Consider the following 27,138-nt stretch of genomic DNA (forward strand, 5'->3'; position numbering starts at 1 on the left):
AATCGTTAGAAACCGAGTCTAACCATTGTCGTCTTGGTCTACCTCTACTTTTTTACCCTTCATAACCGAGTCCATTATTCTCCTAGGTAACCTATCATCCTCTTCCATTTGCCTCACATGACCCCACCACCGAAGCTGGTTTATGCGTACAGCTTCATCCATCGAGTTCATTCCTAAATTAGACTTTATCTCCTCATTCTGAATACCCTCCTGCCATTGTTCCCACCTGTTGTACCAGCAATCATTCTTGCTACTTTCATGTCTGTTACTTCTAACTTATGAATAAGATATCCTGAGTCCACCCACCTTTCTCTCCCGTAAAGCAAAGTTGGAGTGAAAACAGCCCGATGTAAAGATAGTTTCGTCTGGGAGTTGACTTCCTTCTTACAGAATACTTTTGATCACAACTGTGAGCTCACTGCATTAGCTTTATGACACCTTGATTCAATCTCATTTACTATATTACCATCCTTGGAGAACACGCAACCTAAATACTTGAAATTATCGACCTGTTCCAGCTTTGTATCATCAATCTGACATTCAATTCTGTTGAATTTCTTACCTACTGACATCAGTTTAGTCTTCGAGATGCTAATTTTCATACCATACTCATTGCACCTATTTTCAAGTTCCAAGATATTAGACTGCAGGATTTTGGCACAATCTGCCATTAAGACCAAGTCGTCAGCATAGGCCAGACTGCTTACTACATTTCCACCTAACGGAATCCCTCCCTGCGATTTTAAGGAAACAATTTTTCATGTTATTTCGTGAAATAGGTTTGATCCCATCGCTTTAATTTTGCATCAGTCATTTACTAAAATTACTCAAAACATTTCATTTGTGAGATTTGTTAATTATTTATGTGAAAGATAGATAAATAAAGATAAGCAATATTGATAATAATTCATTATTCCTTATAATATAGCCCTAATCAAGATTATGTAACAAATTACCCTTTCATCCTATATGGCCATACTGTTAAGAGATTTTATAGAATGTTAATATGAACAGATACTTCTGTCAAAATCGGAGATCCCTATTCTGTGATATTGATATTGATATACAGTTTCAAAATCGTTATTTTTCATGAATTTTGCTGCATTTCGTACTTATTGCAAAATGAATAAATTTCGCTTTAAACTGGCTTTGTCGCTTTATTTCACTGACCGAGCCTGATAGCTGCAGTCGCTTAAGTGCGGCCAGTGTCCAGTATTCCGGAGGTAGTACGTTCGAACCCCACTGTCGGCAGCCCTGAAAATGGTTTTCCGTGGTTTTCCATTTTCACACCAGGCAAATGCTGCGGCTGTACCTTAATTAAGGCCACGGCCGCTTCCTTACCACTCCCAGCCCCTCCCTGTCCCATCGTCGCCATAAGACCTATCTGTGTCGGTGCAACGTAAAACAACTAGCAAAGAAAAAATTATTTCACTGAATTCGTGAAAACAAAATCACTAATTTCTTAATCAGAATCATATGGTTTGTTAAGATGTCTCAAAATCGTTTCAAAATATTTCTCATCACGCTTACCGTTAATGAGAAAAATCCATACCTCTAGTCATGGATGAGCAGTGATAACTCCGATGACAAGTTATTGTTACTTTTTCGCATGTAAGTGTAAAAGGAATTGAGTGCATGGCATGAACTTACAGAGAACAAAGTTTGGCGAATTTCATCATTTGATAAAGCAGTTACATAATGATAAAGTTAAACTTTACGAATCATTAAAGAGTCGTTTTTAAATAAGCGAATACTGTGCTGAATCAGAGGTAATAACACGAGTTGTCAGTAGAGGAATTGGCCCGCAATGACACCTCACAGCTCCAGTGCACATGCTCATCCAGCGCGACGTTTTCCAAATGCAGCCGAGCATCATACACACCGCAATGCTGCTAACGTAGCAAACAGAACGAACGTAGCATGCGGAACTCTGTACAGCCAGTCACATGGCCAACAAAGGAAACTATTTTTCTGTTTGCATAGCGACCATCGCATATGTAGCGTGCATCGCGTACATAGCGCTCTTTGAGGCCGTTCCTTTAAGACTTCCTTCATGTGAATTTCTATGTTCCATCAGAAATGACAGAGGAACGCATCTGTATTGTTGGTCGAACTGGGCTGAATTTTTGAAATTCTGTCCAGGAAACACCTGATGTGTTATCAGATATTTCTGACATGCTGAAATCGTTCAGCATAGATTGCCAAATAGACTCCCCCTCTCCCATTTCAAATATCTGACTACCTCTGCTGTGCTTAAACCCTTGATCTTGGGATCCAGAGGCCAAAACCTTACCTTGTTACCACAAATATGCACACACGAAATACTGTCAATTGTGTACACTATTTTATTTACAAATTATATATACATATTCTGCACACATGCACTAATAAACTGCCATGTTGAACACTTGACTACTTTGCTCCTGAACAAAACACTGTTACGAAGAACAAGAAGAAGACTGCTCCATTAGCATGCCAACAGAATCACAACATGGGTTCACGACTTTCACTAGCAACTGTCGTTAACAACTCCACTCAACTCCCAAGACTGCCTCTTTATATACGTTGGCTGGCTAGGCTTTTAGAAGAATATGGTGCAGCATGTTTTCTCGTAATTTTGAGGGTCTCCAATAACTTATTTGCAATGAATGGAATTTTCTGTATCTCTCTAGTTCCAAAGATACGTTGTTCTGGACTATTACCTTGCGTTGCACAATATTGCAGAGGATTTATACATCAGTGTATATACAGGTAATAATAAATTATATATAATATTAATTACGTGTTCCTACAGTACATTAAATAAACTCATATTAATATACATACAGCAGATGTTTCATGACATAACCTCACAAATAATATGATCATAATTTATACCAAATAAAGTCTGTTCATAACTACGTAAATAATAATAATACTACTAATAGATGTAAACAACTTCCTAGCCATAGCTCACAAGTAGTAATAATAATAATATGATTATACATTATTATAATTATATTATTATTATTATCATTGTTATCGAGCTCGATATTTCCATTATTTACCCATAGGTTAGAGAATTGTTTCCAAGTTATACTAGTATATTACACTTGCGTCAACCTCTTATTCACAGACGTAGCTTAGAAAAGGAAAGAAGAAAACAGTAGACGGTAACATCCTACTGAACACAATGCTGGCAACGTTTCAACTTCCCTATGGGAATCAAAATCTATATCATCTGATGGCCTCGCAAGCATCAATTTCTGTACAAGTGACCAAGTCTCTTGTAGTGCATTGGCTCTGCCTGAGGCTCCAAGTAGCCCGTGCAGTGGTCTCCACTACATGTAGTGACCGTGCATCTTCGTAGGCAAGCTAGTTGCCAACTGGTGAGCCCACATTGACACACTGGGGCAAAATGCTGGCAACCAAGAATGAGTTAGATGGAATATTTATCATTTCCAATAACAGACCCAATTACATTGGAATTATGTACTGGCAACATTTTGTATAACCAACCTGTACATTAACATCCCCATTGCACAACCCCTAATCACTAGAAAAACTTCTAGAACATCAGAGTTAAAAAAGTGAACAGAACGGAAAGTTGCACTAGAAGAATTACAAGATATAAACTAATTCATATTCAAAATTCATCATTTCAAATGTTTCTTTATAAAATTAAATTTGATTTTTAAAAATATAATTTAAACTTAAAGTTAAGACATTACAAAATAAAGAAAATGTCGTTTTAATATGATGTTTTTGTTTAGGAACTATTGGATGTACCAAGTAAGGATATTCATCAAGATTTTGAAATTGTTCCCTGAAAGATAACAAGATGTTTGGTTGATTACGATCTAGAAGGAAGGATAAATTTTGTTGATAGTGACTTTTTTTTTGGGCAGAATTTGCCAAGCATGAAGTAAAATGTTTTATGCAGGAACACACTGCTGGCAAGAAATCTAAATTGTATCCTTTTGTTAAAAGACTACAGTGATAATAAATGAAATATTATGTTTTATATTTGATGGTGGCTGTCTTTTACTCATTCAAGTTATGACGAAATTTGAAGAATCAATTTCTTTTTTAATTTAGGAAGAATCCACATTTGTGTGAAAAAACACTATTTTCACTGTACTAGAAAAGTTGGTAGTATTCTTATAGCATAAGGAACTAAACCTGCTTCATTGCCTTATGACTGCTCCAATTGTGTACAGTACTGTATGAACAGTATTACATGGTTTTCATATATATTTTGAAAGATGGAACATAGCCCAAATTAGTTTGGATTAACAGGGTTGTACTGTGTCTCGCACACCACTGATCATTTCGAGCTTGTTAAACTGCTTGTGCTTCTGTTGCTTTGAGAAATATTTTCTTTGATTTTATTCTTGGTCAGGCCGGTTATTACCCATACGGAGGGGAGTTTCAGATGTCAACACTTTCTTCAACTCGGTTTATTAGATCCAAGAACTACAGAAGAAGGAATAACGAGCCTTATGTAGTACAAAAATATTGCTACATTTTTTAGCCAGCATTATCTAATTAAAGAATGCATCGGTAAGTTCCTAAAATATCCCAGTCTATTGTTGGTCGTGTAAGTGCCTGAATGATGTGACCAGTAATCTTATCAAGTTAAGCTGGCAATAGTGTGTGTGTGTGGCCATGTGATCCCTGCATGGCTTCCTGGAATCTTGTGCAGAGAACTGCTGTCACATGTGAATCAGTCGGTGGTTCTCCATTGGAGATGACATGCGCCAGTCTGCTAAAGCAACACAATGGTGAATCTTGTACGACTGTATTCAAAAATTCCTGTAAACAGTTTCATTATTTTTGCCCTTAAAAAGGTGAGGTTGTGTGCTTCTTTTGAAAGTGATAAGTTTGGGAGATGGAACTTAAAAAATTGGACTTTGAACTAGCTCTTAAGATAATATCACATCTCTTCAGATGTTTGGTGGCGTGCAGAAAAACTGCTCTCCTCTTGATGTAGCAGTTACTTGTGTACTTTGAACTAGCTATTAAGGGGTGGCTTCAATTGAAATTCTGAACTTCTACATTTTTTAACCAATCGCCTCCAAATTTTAACCACTTATAGATGCCCTTAAGAGAAATAATCACACAAAGATTCGAGACGATTGGCTAATTAGTTTTGAGTTATGTGTCTTTTTATAGAAAATTTCCATGCAACGTGAAAAAACTCCTTGTGTCACTTTTTGTGTTCTTTTTGTTTTTCAAGCTGAAATTTGGTGAACTAGTCCTAAACACTTGTAGAATTGATTGATACTATGCATTTTTGTTGTTAGACAAGGTATGTGGGGCAAAAAATGGTAGTAATATTCATTTGACCCTAAAATGCTATAGTATCATTTATCCCTTATGTATACTGGAAGATCACCTGAAAGTTTCACTTGACTTCGATAAGAACTTCATCGCAAGGAGCCTATTGTATGGGAAGAAATGCTGAAAAATATAAATGTGAGAAAACAGCAAATTCAGACAAACATGCTGACTTTAAAACTGCCCTGTACCATATGTTTCCTCTTCACACATCCTTTTCCTCTCTTCCTCTCATATTTTCCTCCATTTCACCAACTTCCTTTCTTGCTTTTGTGTAGAACTGTTCCTTTTCTTGCTGTTGCTGCACTGTCTGTTGTCCCGTTGCTCACTGCTAGTCAATGCTGATAAGGTAGTAGGTTCAACCCTCGTGCTGGTCACAACTTTGAGAGCCTTTAAACACCCCATATTGAACTCCATCACAGATTTAATTACTACTACCTTGAGTTTATTTTTGGAAACAAATGTTTCCTTAGGGCAGTTGTTCCATAGACGCACAATGTAACACCAAAATATCCTTCGCCTCTCATCGTTAAAGAAGGGGGCATGGACTCGCTCTTCCAGTGCTTAGCACCTCCGTTTAAAAATGGTGGTATGGTGAATGTAATAACATTTTTTGGAAGAGGAAGGACTGCAGAATTTTTCAAGCCCAAAATTGTAAAATCCATTTTTGTGATGAAAATTGGCCAAATTTCAGTAAAGTCTCCCCTTAAGATCATATCACATCTCTTCAGATGTGTGGTGGCATGCTCTCCTCTTGATGTAGGGATTACTTAGCAAGTATTCTGTGTTCATCTCTGCTGTGATCAAATTGTGTTGCAAATGTTACTTTGTTCTTCCACCAGTGACTGAGATTGGCGGAATTGAAGAGTGTGCTGGACATAACAAGAACATTTTTGCACTCTGAGTTTACCTCATTTCAAGTTTTGAACCCAACTTGTCTTCTGCTGAAGATAAAGTTAGTCGGTGAAATGAAATGGCGTATGGCTTTTAGTGCCGGGATATTCCAGGACGGGTTCGGCTCACCAGTTGCAGGTCTTTCTATTTGACACCCGTAGGCGACCTGCGCGTCGTGATGAGGATGAAATGATGATGAAGACAACACATACACCCAGCCCCCGTGTCATTGGAATTAACCAATTAAGGTTAAAATCCCCGACCCGGCCGGGAATCGAACCCGGGACCCTCTGAACCGAAGGCCAGTACGCTGACCGTTCAGCCAACGAGTTGAACAAGTTAGTCGGTGACCATCATCATGTGAGTTGTATCTCTGCTTGTCCCCACTTCCTACTGTCTCATGTGTTGCTAAATTCAGTGACAAGTAGAAACATTTTATTTTGCGAGAACCTTCACTAAGTCTACTTTATACAGGTCTTCCTTCTTCTCCATTTTCTTGCATTTCAGAAATTTTACACAGCTTTTCTTAACAGGCATTCCATTGTAACAGGTGTTACAGTTGAAGAGTTAAAAAGATGAGTTTAGATAATGAAATAACAATTGATCAAAATCTCATTGATTGCAAAAGATAGCTCTTACTTTTGTGTGTACTATGGGCTATTATTTTATGAAATAAAACTTTTCCCTGTATTTTAAATATTAAAAAAGCCTGTAACGGGTGTTGCACGAATGCAACCCACCTGTTGAGGTAGAAGGTGAAAATCAATAAACTCTGTGAGATGAGAGCTAGTAGAAACATACCAATATTACTGCAGACCAAAGAACTCTAGAAAATATAACATACTATTTAAAAAAAAGAACAGTCACTGTTCTTCTTGTGATTTTACTATTTTGAACGTAACAGGTTTTACACAGTTGACAGAAAACAACATAACTGAGCAAAATTGGCAAAATGTTTATCAGATTAAAGGAGATAGTGGTATATAAGGACAAATTAAAGTAAGATTATTTGTTTAAATGAGTAAATTAAGCATTTAGAGCTCAAGAAAAAATGTAATGACTTCTTAAAAATGATTCTGAAACTGCTTGTATTTTAATAGGTATTTATTATTAAATGCACATTAGAATCATATTTATAATTCGAGAAATTTCAAGACAAAATCTAGCATTAGTACTGTAACGAATTCTACCTTTTTTTTCATTTGGAAATTTTAAAAATTGCACATAAACTTTAATCGTTATGATTTTTTAAATATGTTCATCACTATATATGGCCATTTATAATATGTACTGCTCATATAGTTAAACATACCACTATTTCTTTTTAATAGTTTACGAAAACGTGCCAAGGTTGCAGTTTACATGGAATCCATGTTAAGAGATTAATGTTCTATGAATTGTGGTGCATGCTTTTCCTAAACATTAAATTTCAAAATAAACCACTCATGGAGAAGATCCTTATCAATCATAAGGTACTGCCTAATATTCCTACTTTTACAAACTTTCTATCACATTTATTTTTAACTGTGATGAAAACAGCTTTGTGATCACTTATACCATTTCTATAAAATAAAAATAAAAATAAGAGTTGTGAAGTTTAGTTTACTTTTTCTGATTAAGAATGACTATGTACAGAACAAGTTAATGTTTAGAGTCGGTATCTCATTTGGGGCTACTGTATTAGTGACTGTGCTTAGTTTATGAATGGGTTGCAAAAGAAAAGTTTTTCAAGCTCTAAGTGGAGGGACTTTTAAAAAATGAATGCCGTGGTTGCCCATATATGATCCCTTGCTGGCACAAGCCGCTGCAGACACTGCAGCAATTACGAAACTCTTCATGTGCTCGGGAGCTGATCCAAGGGAGAATCACTGAGAATGATAAGGCATAATACCGTACAAGAGACACTGGCCTAAGCTCTCTGCAGTAGCGATTACAAATCTGTGAAGAGTTACATTGTCTGCAAGCAACAGACAAATAAACATTATTGCAGTCAGTCATGGGATAAAGGTTTCGGAAATCATTGATGCAACAGTTACTGGGTTCAAATCCTAGGCATTGCATGTAAGATTTGTGCTGGACAAAGTGAAGATGGGACAGGTTTTTCTCTGGGTACTCAGGTCTTCCCTGTCATCTTTCATTCCAGCAACACTTTCCAATATCATTTCATTTCATCTAACAGTCATTAATCATTGCTCCAGAGGAGTGCGATAAGCTTCGTCAGCCGGCACAGTTCCTATCCTCACCGCTAAATGGGGGTTTCATTCATTCCATTCCTGATCCAGTTTACACTGAAAACAGGCTGTGGATTTTCATTTTCGTGTCAGGTGCTCAACCAGAAGAAGAGGTTGACAAGGAATAGGTGGTGATGTATGAGCCAACTATACCATACTTTACGGAAAAAATTTTAATCAAAGATATTAAGGTGATCAGTCTATTTTTTGGCTTGAGGAAAACAATGACAAAATGTCTTTGTTAGCTGGAGAACATCTTATACATTTAAAAAAACTTATTCGAGACAATATTATGACCATAATTATAAACTATTCTGTAGCAAATCTCTGAAGTCATACAGATGAATTGTATGGCAATCATTGGAGCTCAGCCAGCAAGTCGGTGGCACTTGCCCATGGGCTTAGTTTCGGTCTGCGAAATGGACTCTTCCCTCACAGAACTCCCCGAGGAGTGTCGGTTCAGACGTTAGCAAACTGTCCAGCTGGTAACTTCACTGTAGAGTGCCGAGTTTGCTGTCTCTCTGCCAACATCGTGGAGTAACCCTCACTCTTCTTCTTCCCTGCTAGTCTAACTCACTCCGTGAGCATTTTGGTGCTGTGGCATTCCAATTGACTTCTAATTATTACCGAGCAAATTGGCCATGCGATTAGGATTGTGCAGCCATGAGCTTGCATTCGGAAGATAGTGGGTTCAAACCCCACTGTCGACAGCCCTGAATATGGTTTTCTGTGGTTTCCCAACCTCACACCAGGCAAATGCTGTGATGTACCTTAATTAAGTCCATGACTTCCTTCCCACTCCTGGTCTTTCCTATACCATTGTTGCAATACAACTTTAAGAGTTAATTTGTAAACTGATCTGTTTAGTTAATCAATGTCGCTTTGGCATACCAACTTTGGGACAGATTATAGATCAATGAAATAAACTGAAACTTGTATTTTGCCTGCTCATAAGATTCATTTGTGTGCTGTAATTTGTGGCTAATATGAGATGAAGTTATATGTTCCATGGTTAGAGATATAATTAATTCTTTGCTTCATAGCCCATGATAGACTATAATACGATATAACCATACCTACTGTAAATGGTTTGGTGCCTGTAAAGTATAGAATAAAACCTGTTTGTTCAGGCGAGGCAACAAAATATTCCTTTTGCTCTGGTCTTAAGGAAACATTTTATTTCTAATCTTACAACTGAAGCTTTCACAGTCTGAAATTATATTCTCTCTTTATTTTTTATTTTTGGGCTACACAGTGTGGAAGAAATTAATCACATCGAGTATGTTGGTAAATGTCTGGAAAAGAAGAAAAGATAAACAGAATCAACTACTGATTTAAGGAGAAAGAAACAGAAAGAAAAGGAAGGAAAACAAAAGTTGCATGAAACTCACCTCCCTGATTCACAGCGTCATATGTGTCGTTCGACTGTGGAAGCTTGCGCCACACTGAATGCAGTGTGAGTGCGGTGGCTGACAACAGGAGTGAGAGTAAGGGGAAGGGGGAGCAGGAGAGGAACGGAGGGGTGGTCGAATGTTGGTAGGGGATTGAGAATTTCTGTTCTTCCTGGGTTTGTGTTGGTTATTATACAAGGATAATTGGTTCAAATAAAATGTTTGTTTTTCTAAGATTTCATTCAGATTGTAATTTGGAGGAAAATGTTGTCCCTGATGAATGAAACAGTTCTACAGAATGTTTAATAGAACACCATTCTTTATGATCTTTAGGATATTATGGTTGTAGTCAGACATATCTTGTCCCATAGCAGAAAATTGATTATGTTTTATTGCATTGACGTGTTCCAAGTACCGCATTGTAAAACTTCTACTTGTCTGACCAATAGTAAGGATATATATTGAATAGGTGGACCTACTCCTACTCCATTAATTGAATTGAAATAGCTGTCTATACAAATCAGTATGAAACTTATTATTAACAAATACATCGCAATTGGGAAATATCCTGGTGGCAATGATCACTTATAGTAGAGTGACAATGAAGTAAAATTAAAACATAATTACCCAATAACAACAACTACAACAAGAGTACAAAAATCAATTCCATGGAAAGAAAATATTATAAGAAATACTACTAGTTTAACATTCTAAATCCACCATCACCATATACAATTTCACATACAATTTAAGTATTTCCACTGCTTAACACTACATATGAACCTATGAAATTTTTGAATGGAGAAGCTTAGTGTTCAATATTTTCATTCCTGTCTGGCCAAGGAAGGAAAAGAGGGTTATAATACCAATATTCAAGAAAGGAGATAAGAAGATGTATGGTAACTAACGAGGAATCACAATCATGTCCCATGTTGCCAAGATGAAGGAAAGTACATTGGAAAGAAGAATTAGAGAAACGGTGGAATATCAAGTTACAAGAGGAACAGTTTGGATTCAGAAGTGGAAGGTCAACAGTAGAACATGTGTTCATTCTGAGATCATGGAAAAAGGCTGGGAATATTTATTTATTTGTTGGTTGGTTGGTCGGTCGGTCGCATACGATGGCATCATTTCACCAAACGTTCGGGAAGCCTCACACAGAGGGACATTGGCAAGGAACTAGTAACGATAATAAAAGCCATGTATGGTGACTGGTGAAGTTGAAAGAATTAATGTAATGATGTGATCTGGGAAGAAGATGAGGAGGAGGTACAACAGCAACAGCAGGTCTATGTACTGAATAGAAGGATTGAACAATGGGGATTGAGGATCATTGTGGAGAAGAGCAAGACCATGGTGATGAGTAGAGAAAGTAAAGAAGGAAAAGGAGCTGTCAGAATTGGAGACAAGGAACTCAAAACAGTAGAACATTTCAAATACTTGGGGAGTGAACTGGCAGAAAATGGAAAATAGTAGGATACAAGTGGGGAGTGCCTTTTACCACCGGGTATGAAGATTAATACAGAATAAAGATGTACCAATGAAGGCTATAGAAGTAATGTACAAGGCATATTATTTACCTATAATTAGAGCCCTGCACGGATGCGGATATCTGCGAAGTTAGTGTCTTGGCGGATAAAAAACTGTATGGCAGTGCGGATAATTTTGCTGATAATTTCTAAATAATGACGTTTATTGATTTTCACTCAGGTAGAGTGTTGTTTTTGCTTCTGGTTAGGCGACCCTTGACATTGGTATAGGAGAATAGTGATACATAAAGAGCCTTGAAATCATAAAGCCGTAAATCTGACCTAAGCCTAACTGGCTCCTGCCCGCAGTTAATGGAAGGAAGGAAGGAACAAAGGTCAATATGTTGATAGTTGTCTCAAGAGAAAATCCCTGTGACTGTAGGGGGTTCTGGTGCCAGGTGTAACAGATCTTTCCTTTTAAGTACCTTGGGTGTAATATACTGTAGTTAAATATTTAAATTATCTGTGGATAACCATTTTGCGGATGCAGATAACCATTCGCGGATGCGGGTGCAGATGAAGGTAGAGCGGATGCGGATATTATTTTGTATATCCACGCAGGGCTCTACCTAAGGACATGAGAGTAGAGTACAGGCAGCTGAAATGAAATTCCTAAGCAGTATGGTACAGAAGACGAGGAGGGATAGAGTGAAAAAATGAATACACACAAAAAGAGCTAAATGTACAAAAATTAAATGACAAACTGGAACAGAACAGATTGAGGTTTTGGACATGTCAAGTGGATGAAAGAAGAAAGGCTGCAAAGACAAGCACTGGAAAGATAGATGACAAGGAAGAGAGGAGGAGGGAGACCAAAATTACAATGGATGGGCTCTGTGAAGAACACAGCATAGAACAACAGAATCTGGACTGGAACTTGGTGTTGGATGAGAAATGGTGGAGAGGAACTACATTTGCCCCACCCACCCCCTCCCAGTGTCAGCAGGAAAAAGAGAAATTGATGGTGACAATAATGATGTCAGTTTTGTAATCTTTTACAAAAACTATCAGAAGTGCTTCTGTTTTTCTCAACTCAATGATGAGATACCAAGCCAGCCGCGTGTCAGTTCCCGAGCTGCAGGTGAGGGTGACATTCTGCTCTTTGCTCTCAAAGGCACATTTGTCTATCACTGATATAAGGGTAAAAGATAATTGTGGCTCTCATTCTTCAAAACCAGCAATGTAGCATATTCTGTTAAACAGGCTGTGGTGTCAGAATGCAATGCCTGTGCTGTGGCAACATGCAGTGCATTTTAGTTCGTTTAGAGCAGAGCGAGGGAGTGCACGAGACTAACTGTATCCGAAGAAGAGTGCGTTTCACGGGTGCTTGCACCTATGTACTGTCCACAACACAAGCCTGGGGTTTTTGAAAGTATACTATGAGTAATGGCACATCATTGCAGAGGGTGTATTGAAGCAGGAGGGTGCAATTTTTGAAGAGTTTTTGTAAAAGGTTACTGTTGAGTTTACATGTAATAGTTGTATAAGGGGCAATCAGATGGAAACCAAACACCCGCTTACAACATGACCATGGAATGGTTTTATTCAAAAGTATTGACCAAAAGCGTTAATACATTTATCCCACTGGAAGATGAGACAATCGATTCCAGTTTTGTAGAAAAGAAAGTAGGTCACTGACGATCCATTCTTTGCTTCCTTGTCCGAATGAAACCAACATCCCCAAATGTCATTCTTCAGGGTGCCAAAAATGTGAAAATCAAACGGTGAAAAATCCGAGCTGTACGGAGGATGTTGAAGTGTATCCCAACCAAATCGCTGAAGTATAGGAGTAATGGCTTGATGAGCCTGTTGTCACCTCTTTTGTTTTTTATGGTCATGGATGAAATTGTAAAGGAAATAAAGGAAGCCGATGGAGATAAAGAGATGAAGATACTGCTATTTGCAGATGTGATCTGGGGATAAAACAGCAAAGAAGTGCAAACGCAACTAGATGCACTGAACGAAAAAAATTGAAAAGAATGGGATGAAAATCAGTACAGAGAAAAGCAAGACTATGGTGATGTCCAGAGGGGAAAGGCAAGGAAAGGGCAGTGTGAAAATTGGAAGTCAGAGTCTGGAAATTGTGGACAGCTTTAAATACCTAGGTACCAGGTGAGTTGGCTGTGCGGTTAGGGGCGCGTGGCTGTGAGTTTGCATCCTGGATATAGTGGGTTCGAATCCCACTGTCAGCAGCCCTGAAGATGGTTTTCCATGGTTTCCCATTTTTACACCAGGCAAATGCTGGGGCTGTATCTTAATTAAGGCCATGGCCGCTTACTTCCAACTCTTATTTCTTTCCTATCCCATCGTCGCCATAAGACCTATCTGTGTCGGTGCGATGTAAAGCCACTAGCAAAAAAAAACAATACCTAGGAAGTGAATTAATGCAAATGGAGATTAGCAGCAGGGGTAGTGGATATATTTCACTCGTCAGCTAGTGAATTTTGCAGACATCTTATGGACACTTAATAGACAGAGTGTTCCTTGTATCTTGTTCTGCCCATTTAGTAACTGAAAGTTATACTTCCTTCCTTTGGTCATTTCAAAACATGTCTTTTTTCCTTCCTAATGTGTTTTGTAAATATGTATATATTATATATTGCTTATTTATAATTAGTGGTAGTAGCAAGTTCTGTTAATATTGTTATTATTTGAATGTATTATATCATCTATAATTGGAGAATCAATAACTCTGTTGATGGTAAATAAACAAATCAAATCAAATAAACAAATCAAACCAGTGTGTAAGAAAACTGTTTGGACCAAAGAAGTACCAAGGAAAAGTAAAGGGATAATGTTCAAAATGTACTATGTACCCATACTGACTTATGCAGCTCAGACTTGGACTTTGACGAGCAGGCAAGAGAGTAGAATTCAAGCCAGTGAGGTGAAATTCCTAAGAAGTGTGATAGGAAAGACAGAATGAGAAATGTACATGTTAGGAAGGAAGTTGAGATAGGAAGGCTAAATGAGAGAGTTTAAACTAAGGTGGTTTGGATATGTAAAGAGGATGGAGGAGAATAGAATTCCAAGATAGATGGTGGAAGCAAAGTGCAATGGCAAGAAAGCAAGAGTAAGACCTAGAACAAGGTGCATGGAATCATTGAAGAGTGGCATAAGAAGACTAAATTTGGACTGGCACAAGATGGTGGAAGGAAAGAGGAAGATGGAGAAGTGCCATAAATACCCCAACCCGGCAGGAGCTGGATGAGGGGAAATGATGATGATGGCTTGATGGGCCTGTCCTAGGTGCACATTGTCTTGCAGTGATGTGAACCCTTCTCAGAATCTCCTATGCCACTCGTGCACACTCATCACGGTCATTCAGTGTTCGCCATGCACAGCAGACATGCGACTCCAGCACCCTCAGCCACCAGAAAATGAACCACACTTCTCTGCTCTTCTTTGCTGGGCGAACACACTAGACTAGTTCAAGCACCAATGAAAACATATCCCAACAACTGTGTGTACCCATGAGTTGTCACTATGCAGTTCTTCTTCCACAGCAATGGCAGTATCGATACCTTTCGCGCGGAATGTGTGTTACAGGGGGTGTTCGGTTTTCATTTGACTGCCCTGTATATTTTCAACCAGCTCAGAATATACTTCAACTATTGATTTCCAACTTACAGTTATTTCATAAAAAAAATAAAAAATTTTGTCCCATTGTCATCCTTAGAAGTTTGAGTATTGAATACTGATACAGACTGTATAAAGCTAAGCTCAGTTACCTCCTTTGTACTTTGTCATTGTATAGAATGGCATTTTACAGGGTCGAGGTCTAACTGGCCTGAAGAACTTGGGCAACACGTGCTACATGAACTCCATCATCCAATGCCTGAACAACACAACACCCCTCGCGAAATATTTCATATGCAGGGACTATCTGAAGGACATCAACCACAACAACAACAAAACTCACGGCGAGGTGGCGGAGGAAGTAGCAGCCGTGGTACAGGCGCTCTGGAGTGGCCAGTACCGCTCTATAGCCATACGTGACCTTCGGGTAAGCCAGTATTATTTTCATCCTGATATTAAAATGATAAAAGAACGTAACAAATCAGGTCATACATAGAAAATTAGGAACATAAGAAAGGAACACAATTTTCATGTTGTCCTTATCTCGTCTTTTCTTTTCTTTTTGCTCCCTCTTCTCACACTGAGTTCCTTTTCATGTTCATATTTCTTTTTTCTATTATTTATTTAATTGTTTGGTAATGTTACAGTAATACAAAATGAAGTTTAACAAATTAATGTTTAAATTTTGTACCCAGTATATATGACCTTTTTTTTTCTTCCTCTCTAATAGTAGAAAGATATTTCAGTGTGGGATGGTGGTGGTGATTATTGTTTTAAGAGGAAGTACAACTAGGCAACTATCCTCTATATAACACTAATCAGAGTGGAAAAAATGCAAGAAATCAGACATTTAAAGATAAAAATTTCATTGTTCCGTATTGAAATTATTGATGTTAAAAATTAAATAATTGAAAAGGAGGTTCAACCTATTCAATACTTAAAAGAAAGAAATGCAGTAATCACATTCCTATTTAAATGGGACCGGTTTCGACCTTAGTCCAGGTCATCATCAGCCGTAAAAACATGTACAATGTTTATGAATATTGGAGGTCAGTTTCACACTCTGATAGGCACAAAGACACGACACCACATTCTGTCATGCACAAAGTCACAACACTATCAACTAATATACGAAGATCAAAAATAACTTGAAGTCGCAGACAAATAGATTTGTAGTAGAAAGCCGCCAGCTCCTGGTGATCAGCGCGGCACATTCAAGGTCATGCGCTGCGGTCGAACGCCAAAGTAGAGTGGAAAATGTTTTGAAGGTCCAGAATTTGTCACGGTTGCGGGAAGTTAAGTACGTATATAAAAATTCTGGACCTTCAAAACATTCTCCACTCTACTTTGGCGTTCGACCGCAGCGCATGACCTTGAATGTGCCGCGCTGATCACCAGGAGCTGGCGGCTTTCTACTACAAATCTATTCGTCTGCGACTTCAAGTTTTTTTGATCTTCGTATATTAGTTGATAGTGTTGTGACTTTGTGCATGACAGAATGTGGTGTCGTGTCTTTGTGCCTATCAGAGTGTGAAACTGACCTCCAATATTCATAAACATTGTACATGTTTTTACGGCTGATGATGACCTGGACTAAGGTCGAAACCGGTCCCATTTAAATAGGAATGTGATTACTGCATTTCTTTCTTTTAAGTATTGAATAGATTGAACCTCCTTTTCAATTATTTAATTTTTAACAGAAATCAGACACTTCAAAAAATGAAGGTATCAGTCAAAGACGAGGGCCACGAAGGGCGTGAAAATTGGACTCCCTAGGCCTCCACATGTAATACCGTCAGGGTTGGAAAAGAACAAGAGTTGACCAAGGGAGGTCGGATAGGATAGATGAAAGTGAGAAACCTGGCACAAGTGGAGGCAATGCCAGGACTCAGCTAAGGGCCCCATGATCGCCAACCCCTGTGGAGTTCAGTTTGGGAAGGGAGAGCAGTAAAAAGAGAAGACAAACGTGAAAACACAGAAGAACAAGGGCAATCTCCACCTCTTCATACACTGCTGTCTTCAAATAGGCAAGTTCTCTCCTAAACAAATCCCACTTCTTCTACATCCATTCTTGTTTCTGCTTCCCTCCTTCAGTGAACATGTGGAGATTGCCCTGGTCCTTCTTTTTGTTTTTGTGTTTATTCTTGTCTCTTTTTTCTGTTACTCCTTCTTCCCTCACTGACTGTTTTCATACGTTCCTCTTCGTGTTCCTATCTTTCTATATATAGTCAAACCTCAATATCTCGAACCTCCATTACTTGAATTTACAGTATCTTGAAGTTACTTAAATTTCCCAGCCATTTGTCAGATTCTTCATGTGAATTTATTTTCTCTATTACTCGAAATTTGGTTACAAGAATTTCTCAGTTTCTCGAACCAAACATTTTCTCCCTTGAAGCAAAAAATACTCTGTACCTCAAATTTCATGCAACTTTAAATGTGCAATACCTCATTCGTGGTTTGTGAGGAACAGTTAACAAGTAAAGAAAGGGTTACAGTGATGCTTGGAGCTAATATGACGGGAACCGAAAACTAAAACTTCTAGTGATCGGAAAATCAGTGGAGCCTCGCTGTTTCTCGGGTGTGAATTAATTACCGGTCACGTACGAAAGCATCCCCCAAAGTCGCGGATGACAAGCTCCGTTTACGAATCTCGGCTGCGTGGTTTTGATGAGAAGTTTCAGCGTGTAGGGAGAAAAGGTTGACAGTGACAAACAGAAGAGCTAACAGATTTTTTCCTAAGGTATGTTTCTTGTTTCACTACAGTATGTACTGCATCCTGTCTTCTAAAAAGTTACTGTAATAAGGGTTATAATTAAAGTGATGCCATAAATTTGAGTTTATTTGTATATTTTTAAGTACTGTTAAAAATAATGTATTCAGTATAAACCCGTAGATACATCTGATTCAATTATGTGCTATACATGCTCAAAAATGGTATTCTCTATATCTCGAAATTTCGATAACTTGAAATAAAATATAGCTCCCGAGATGATTCGAGATATCAACGTTCCACTGTATATGGTGTGTCTGAAACGTACGGTGGATAGATTGATATCTCAGTGGCAACGTACTCCCTGTGGGTGGGGCACGCAGACAAAGAATACATCCATGGTATCACCTGCCTGTCGTAAGAAGTGACTAAAAGGGCTGACCAAGGGATGATTGTATTAGTATCATGAAACTGCTTGTGATTAGTACCATCACACAGGGAACACCATGGATCGCCTTAATTGCGAGTGGTACCACTATGTTAGGTACACAATAGGTTTGTGATTAGTAGCGACAGAGGGCGAATCTGTATGAGTTTTACAGTACCCATGATTAGTACCATTTTGAGCAACACCACAGGTCTGGGCGTTGCCTATGATTAGTACCACTATATGGGTGACACCGTGGGTCTGCGTTACTTGTGATTAGTACCATAATGTGTGGAGCACCGTGAGTCTACTACGCTACTTTTGAGTAGAACCACAACATGACAAATACCATGGTTCTACTTTACTATCGATAAGTACCATTATGATGGAACTGGATTTTGGACCCCTTTAGACAGCAAGCATCCTCGATTCAGGATTGTGCTTTAGAAGCAGTCCCTTGGTCAGTAATAATATTGTTTATGATAGTGATTGTTTTAAATTCATATTCATCCCTCCATTCTTCATCATCACGTTTTTATTCTGGTCAGTGGATGATTTTGAACTTTTAAATTGTCATTACATTTCGTCTCATTTTGTACCATTAGAGGCCAATGACATAGATGTTAGGCCCCTTTAAACAACAAGCATGATCATCATCATCAGTGACAGTCTGTGATATGACTGCGTCTATGCTCCTGTGGGTAGAGAGACAATTCGAGAAGCACCCCATAGCATTGAACACACGGCTGAAGCAGGTTATCATAGGATATAAACTTCATGGTTTTGATCCGTATTGAATTGTGATCACAATAATAATAATTAAATTAATGGAATAGTAAATCAAAAAAAAATTGGTTTAAAGAAATTCAAAGTGATTTGGAGGAGTTGAATATTACCATGCAAACCATAGAAAACAGAGGCGAGAAAAGTATTTTGAAGAATAAATGCATCAGGCTTCCTCTGACCACTGTACAGAGGAAACAATATGTTATAACGGATGCGGAGAGGGCAGCCAGGTCAACCAGACTCAAGACTTTTTGGGAGAAGAAAAGGAAGACAAATTTGTTATAGTCTGATTTAAGTGCTCCAATGTGGGCGTAAACTCTGTAAATAAATAATAAATAAATTAATTAATGTTGTATGGTCCACCTTTTCCAATACTATATGCAATATTAATACATTACTAAACTAGGGACTAGTTTCAGCCTTGGCTGGCCAACTTAAGCCTTAATGTAATCGTCCAATAACTAAACAAATGTAAAAACACACAATTGACATTAAAATCTTTCATAATTCATTTGGGGTCAGGTCTCTTTATACTGGGACACCACATTGCTTGGTATAGTGTTGCCACTGGTGGTAGGTTGACAATCTTGAGTTCTTTTTCTGTTTGTCCACTACATCACAGTCAACCTACCTCTTCCCGTGGAATGACTTAGTATACTGTCTACTTCTTTTGTGACTTAGGAATCGTCCTTCCTCGTTATAAAAAAAATCAAACCTCATGACGCAACAGCCCTGAAGGGCCGTGGCCTACCAAGCGACTGTTGCTCAGCCCAAAGGTCTGCAGATTACAAGGTGTCACGTGGTCAGCACGACGGATCCTCTCGGCCGTTACTCTTGGCTTTCTAGACCGGAGCCGTTATCTCACCATCAGATAACTCCCTAGTTGTAATCAAGTAGGCTGAGTGGACCTCGAACCAGCCCTCAGATGCAGGTAAAAGTACCCGACCTGGCCGGGAATCGAACCTGGGGCCTCTGTGTAAGAGGCAGGCACGCTACCTGTACACTGCGGGGCCCGCCCTTCCTCATTATACAACCAGAAAATTTGATGTGGCTCTCGTTGAGTTTCTTTGTAAATTGGGGCGACTTTAAAGAAACCTCTTATGTATTCATTAGGTCAGTGGCACCTCCTACCCATTTAAGCATCTCATTGGCGTGTATTTCACTTGAGTGGTCTAGGGGTAGCAAGCATGCCTCTTGCTTCGAAATCCCAGGTTCAGTTCCCGGCCAAGCCAGGATATTTCACCTGGATCTGAAGGCTGGTTCGAGCCCCGTTCAGTCTACATGAGAAATACTGAGTCTAAAAAGCCAAGAATGATGGCCGTAAAGATTTGTCGTGCTAACCACGCTTCACCTTGTAATCAGCAGGCCTTTCAGCTAAGGAATAGTCGTGTGCTAGGCCAAGACCCATTAGGGCTGTTTTAATGTTGAAAACGTTTCTTAGCAGACAAAGTACGGGTCCCCACACTACGATAGGATAAAATTAAGCAATTTCCTCAATTGTGCCGAAAGTTGAAGGGCTAAAGGACCCGTGAAGGTTTCAAATTATGAGTCTTGGATAGCTCTAGCAAATTAAAAAAAAAACAAATTTCAAAAATTACTTTTGGCCTAAATGCAATCCTAGCCAAATTAGCTTATTTACATAACTCTTTCTATAATATGTTCCTTGGTTCCATACCCTCAGGCGTTTTTTTTATTATTTTATTTTTTGAAAGATATTCACACCGAATGTAGTTATAAGGGCTTAGTTGAAACTTTGCAATGACACACATCAGCGCTCGTAGTGATGCTTGAGTAAAACAATGCATTGACTCACATCAGCACTCGTAGTGGTGCTTGAGTAAAACAATGCATTGACTCACATCAGCACTCATAGTGGTGCTTGAGTAAAACAATGCATTGACTCACATCAGCACTCGTAGTGGTGCTTGAGTAAAACAATGCATTGACTCACATCAGCGCTCGTAGTGATGCTTGAGTAAAACAATGCATTGACTCACATCAGCACTCGTAGTGGTGCTTGAGTAAAACAATGCATTGACTCACATCAGCACTCGTAGTGGTGCTTGAGTAAAACAATGCATTGACTCACATCAGCGCTCGTAGTGATGCTTGAGTAAAACAATGCATTGACTCACATCAGCGCTCGTAGTGATGCTTGAGTAAAACAATGCATTGACTCACATCAGCACTCTTAGTGGTGCTTGAGTAAAACAATGCATTGACTCACATCAGCACTCGTAGTGGTGCTTGAGTAAAACAATGCATTGACTCACATCAGCACTCGTAGTGGTGCTTGAGTAAAACAATGCATTTACTCACATCAGCACTCGTAGTGATGCTTGAGTAAAACAATGCATTGACTCACATCAGCACTCGTGGTGCTTGAGTAAAACAATGCATTGACTCACATCAGCACTCGTAGTGATGCTTGAGTAAAACAATGCATTGACTCACATCAGCGCTCGTAGTAATGCTTGAGTAAAACAATGCATTGACTCACATCAGCGCTCGTAGTGATGCTTGAGTAAAACAATGCATTGACTCACATCAGCGCTCGTAGTGATGCTTAAGTAAAACAATGCATTGACTCACATCAGCACTCGTAGTGATGCTTGAGTAAAACAGTGCATTGGCTCACATCAGCACTCGTAGTGATGCTTGAGTAAAACAATGCATTGGCTCACACCAGCACTCGTAGTGGTGCTTGAGTAAAACAATGCATTGACTCACATTAGCACTCGTAGTGGTGCTTGAGTGAAACTGCATTGACTCACATTAGCGCTCGTAGTGTTAAAAAAAAAAAGTGCTAATCGAATCGACCGGATAACAGTGATTCAGAAGAGGATTGTCATTTTCAGGAATAAATAAAGAATATATTTTCATTCTTTATTATATTTACCTAAACTTCGTAGGTCATATATGCCCAAGTGTGTTTTCAGCATTGAGTTGCTTGTCTGAAGGGCTACTACTGTGGATTTTTTGTTTTTGCTATAATAAAACCATACATCCTATTATAGTAATCAGACTGAAGGAACAGCGAAGAAGCAGCAGCCATTCGGGCACTCAGGGCTTGTTTTATTTGCTCAATTAAGGATGTGGCCCAATTTATGTTACTAGTAAGTAAGTATGCTTGTTACTTATTATAAGAAAATAATATTCTTTGGTAAGAACCTCAGAAAAATCTCAATATTGTATTCCAGAATGTTGTGGGCCTACATAGGAATCAGTTCCAGACAACTCAACAGCAGGATTCAAGTGAGTTCCTTACCATTCTCATGGATTGGCTGCATGAAGATCTGAAACAGGTGATTATTTGTATTTTAGGTACTGACTGCTTAAAAAAGAAAAAAATCATGAAATTGCAATCAACAGTATTCTGTAAGAAGGGCTCCCGGACGAAACTATCTTTATATCGGTCTGTTTTCAGACCAATTTAGCTTTACGGGAGCAAAATCTGGGTGGACTCAGGATATCTTATTCATAACTTAGAACTAGCAGACATGATAGTAGCTAGAATGATTGCTAGTACAAACAGGTGGGTACAATGGCAGGAGAGTACTCAGAATGAGGAGATAAAGGCTAAGTTAGGAATGAACTTGATGGATGAAGCTGTATGCATAAACCGCCTTCGGTGGTGGGGTCATGTAAGGCGAATGGAGGAGGATAGTTTACCTAGGAGAATAATGCACTCTGTTATGGAGGATAAGAGAAGTAGAGGGAGACCAAGACGATGATGGTTAGGCTCAGTTTCTAACGATAAGAGGTATAGAACTAAATGAGGTCACAGCACTAGTTGCAAATAGAGAATTCTGGCAACATTAGTAAATTCACAGAGGCTTGCAGACTGAACATTGAAAGGCATAACGGTCTATAATGATGATGTTTGTATGTATGTATGTATGCATGCATGTATGTATGTATGTATGTATGTATGTATGTGTGTGTGTAAAATTGCCCTCCTGGGATTTAACAGTCTTTCTTATAAAGATGTTGAGTTGGGTATAATTAAACTACACAACTTCATGACAAATCAGAATTCAGATTCTAAAAATTGTATTAACTTGCGTTGATGTCTGTTGAGGACAGGAGAATAACATGCCTAAGCGTGAGGTGATCCACGACCAGAGCGAGTGGGAGCGACAGTGGCAAAAGTTCTACCAGGACAACACGTCGGTCGTGGTAGCGCTGTTCTACGGTCAACAGAAGTCGACAGTGTGCTGCCTCAAGTGTCATGAGGAATCTGTGACATTTGAAACCTTCTCCAACCTCACTCTTCCACTGCCTAGTGATGCCAACAGATGCAGTTTGGAGGTAACCTTTCCACTGCTCTATTATCCTCAATTGTCCATTCATAAAATACTGTATGTTGGTTTCACTCATAACATTCATTAAAATGTTCTTGTTCATAAAATGTTCAAAATACCGTAGATCTGGGGTTCCTTAAGCCAAATTAGTACAATTTCTGAATATCATTATAGAATACCGCATTGGTGTTAATTCAACTTAGGTTTGAAAAGAAAATTCCACCTTCCAATACAGTGAAACCTTGTTAGTGCCTTCTTCATTAATACATTTTCCGGCATAACACATCGTTAATTTGAAGTCCCGATTCTCATTGTATAAAATCTACATAAAAATCATCTCGCTTATCGTGTCACGAATTTTTGCCATTACCACTCAGTATGGTCAAATTTTTCATAGCCATGAAAATGTTATTTGTCATCCCTTGTAAAAAGAATGTGATTTCCAACTCGAGTAAGAGCCATCACCGCAGTTGCGTGATAACGGGAAAAGGCCTTGAATTTCTGAACTGCCGGGATGCGTGGCTCAGACGGTTGAGGCGCTGGCCTTCTGACCCCAACTTGACAAGTTCGATCCTGGCTCAGTCCGGTGGTATTTGAAGGTGTTCAAATACGTCAGCCTCGTGTCAGTATATTTACTGGCACGAAAAAGAACTCCTCTGGGACTAAATTCCGACACCTCGACGTCTCCGAAAACCATAAAAGTCGTTAGTAGGACGTAAAGCAAATAACATTATTTTATTTGAATTTCTGAACTTCACTGGTTAAGTTGCACCTTTGGGGAGCGAGCCGTTAGTCTCAGACATGCTCAGTTTTGCTTGCCCGTTTGGCGGTAAGACTGCGGAATAACACAGCGAGTCAGTTTGTGCTTGTATTTTGCATTTCATTCAGAAGTTAGAAATGTATTTTGTGTTGAGTGATACAGCGAAGGGTAGCGAATATTTGTCGCGTGATAGTCTAGCATAATCGTGTGAAGTTGACCACCATAGTGGATATTTGTCTTGTGATAACCTCATTATGAATATGGAAAAAGTCGTGAAATTCCTTACTAATAAAGACAAAATTAAAATCTGGCAGCAAGTGGACTGGCATCCACGTCGCGCTCTGAGGTGGCGTGAATATCGAAACTTGCACCTACAAGTTTCGACATGATCGCTCAAGTTCATCAATATTTTGTCGGATGATGGCCAGTCTTTCTGTCTTGGACGCACATGGCCGAGTATAATCTCCAGTTTTTTTTATCTAAGTGTGTGACCATAAAATAAGGTTTAACAACCCACTGGTCTGAAACAAAAAGATTCTACTAATATTTATTTTAGAAAGAGTGTGATCTGCAATAATACTTTGATATTTTTATGGGCCGCGTAAAAATGTTTTCATATTTGTTTGGTGATTTGGTGTTTTTCACACCTTATAATACTCTCGTATCATATAGTTTTCACTGTACGCACAGGTACACAACGTAAAATGCCCTCATGTCAGAAAAATCGTATCTAGTGTTTCCATATCGCTGTTGGATGGTTTTTATTCATGTATTCAGTAGCACATTTTCTCGCGTAACACTTTCTCTTTCCTTGCCGCTTGCAGAAATGTCTTAACAAGGTTTTACTGTACTTAAATTTATTGGCTAATCTATGCAATTAATACCTATGTCTATGGGTTCGAATCCCCGTCAGGAAGTCGTAAAATTTAAGAAACGAGATTTCCACTTCTGGTGTGCACATGGCCCTGAGGTTCACTCAGCCTCCACCAAAAATGAGTACCAGGTTAATCCCTGGGGGCAAAGGCGGCCGATGACCTGTACGGAGATGAAGACATAAAAATGGCTGTCGGCCAGCATTCATGGAGCAAGCACTACAGGACTTACGGGGAGACTCCCAGCCAATTTACTGTCTTAGATAAAACTACAACCAAAGCCTAACATAACTAAGGTTTCAAGGAACTTCCGCTGGTCCATATAGATAAACATATCAGAACTGAATTTGTTATTCGCCATACATTACTAATCTACATGACAATATTAGCAAGATTTCTTTTCCTCGAAGCAAATCGAATAAGAAGATAACACTGAATAAACACGCCTCACTTGTAGACGTAATTCATCATGGACCTGTGATCACTACAAACCTTTTTTAGGTGTTTTTATCCAGTTTTCATCAGTGTTGAACTTAAATATTTTTAGGCTATGTTTTTATCATCTGTTTGTGTCAGTTTTCATAATGTACACCTTTTTTGTCCTGAAAGATGATGTTTCGAAAAAGGAACGAAACATGTACTGTCTTAAGATTGATCACAAGATATTAAGCTAAACATATGTATTAATTGCATAGATTAGCCAATAAATTTAAATACTGGAAAGTGACATCTTCTCTTCAAACCTAAGTTGAAATGGTATTCGATATACCTGAGTTTGGCTCATATCACATGTTCACCATGAGACCGTGTGAAAGGCACATCGACTTCACGGCTACTTCTCTTCTGTCCCTACCCCATGGGACTTTGTAACCAATATAAATTTTCAGAATTTCCCCAACGTCCCCCTAATCACTTTCACTGTTATCCAAATCTGTGTTTGAATCGATCCCTTTCAGAAACATACTATTGCTCAAAATATTGTTTCACGTGCATGCCATGAGGCACGACTGTGTGTTCGATGTTTACGTCTGGGTAACAGAAGGGAAAAAACATACTTATTCCCCCCCTGTCTATACATAAATAAAGAAACTGTGAACTTGAAATGGTAGTCAACATACCACAGCAGTATACAGATACGTTTCAAATAAATGGAGTTCATTTGATGGCCACGCTTGAGAGCGCAATGTTCAAATCAAGTTAACTCTACCACAGCACTGTTGGATCACTCAGTGCAGCAGCCAGACGTTTAATACTCATTGTCCTGTTTGAGTGCCATCAAGTTCTGTCTTTTTTTACGTCACACTGACACAGATAGGTCTTATGGCAGTGTTAGGATAGGAAAGAGCTAGGAATGGGAAGAAAGCGACTGTGGCCTTGATTGAGGTACAGCCCCAGTATTTGCCTGGTGTGCAAATGGGAAACCACAGAAAACCATCTTCAGGGCTGCCAACAGTGGGGTTTGACCCCACTATCTCGTGGATGCAAGCTCACAGCTGTGCGCCCCTCACCGCAGGGCCAACTCGCCCAGTCTTGTTTGTTCAGAAGCTGTTAATTGTCTCTGATTTTTTATACAATAAAATGGTGATATTACAAATGTGAATGTGGGAGGGATTTGGATTTAATAATTCATAGGAATGGAATTCTTGTAAGGTTAATTTATAGTTTTTATTTTGTGAGGATCAGATAAGGTACATTCAAAGTTGATGAGTTAATTCCTGTTATTATGATGTTTTTAACCCTTTCACCCAAATTTTTTGAATGAAAGAATAAACATGCAGAACAAAATATTTGAAGTTGTTTTTAATAAAACCACATCAGGGAGAGCTCGCCATCATAATAATCATCATCTTGAATAGTTTTCGGCCTTTGTTCAGCTGTGCTGCTAATTCTGGTGCAAAGTTTTCCAGCTGCGTGCCCTTGCTGATACCAACCCATTTCTTAAACAACAGTCATTTATGGAGCATCCAAAATACAAGCAGAAACAAGCTTGTGTGCTCTTCAGTATATCCATTGTTTGAACTTAGTAGAATACAATGAATATTCATATTAACCTTACTACTCAAGATGATTTTCATAACATGGACAAGAATAATTGTTTTTTAGGTAATTTGTATGTCCTGATTATGAATATGTCCTTGGAAAATTGCCTACGCGTCACATTTTTTATGAACTCATTTTTCAGTTAGTGAATCGTATAAAAATGTGTTAAAACTACTCACTTTGAAAGAAGTTGTGTTCTTTAAGATAGATGTTTTACACAAATACATATAATTTCCATTCTTTTAAAGTACCGTTTGAAAGATACGTTCTCTTTTGTGGTTTGAATGAGTTAC

The 27,138-nt window shown here is 38.7% G+C and overlaps 1 protein-coding gene across 1 annotated transcript in view; it reads left to right on the top strand.

The window, feature by feature from the left end:
• Usp8 (Ubiquitin specific protease 8) overlaps positions 1 to 27,138 on the top strand; it is a 159,543-nt gene that overhangs the window by 123,828 nt on the left and 8,577 nt on the right. Inside the window, exons 12-14 of the mRNA XM_067156292.2 lie at positions 15,137 to 15,370; positions 22,070 to 22,174; positions 22,956 to 23,180. Of these exons, the coding sequence (XP_067012393.2) occupies positions 15,137 to 15,370; positions 22,070 to 22,174; positions 22,956 to 23,180 (564 nt within the window). The remainder of the gene's footprint in view (positions 1 to 15,136; positions 15,371 to 22,069; positions 22,175 to 22,955; positions 23,181 to 27,138) is intronic.

Source organism: Anabrus simplex, chromosome 12 (genome assembly GCF_040414725.1).
Source record: "Anabrus simplex isolate iqAnaSimp1 chromosome 12, ASM4041472v1, whole genome shotgun sequence".
Classification (NCBI taxonomy): domain Eukaryota; kingdom Metazoa; phylum Arthropoda; class Insecta; order Orthoptera; family Tettigoniidae; genus Anabrus; species Anabrus simplex.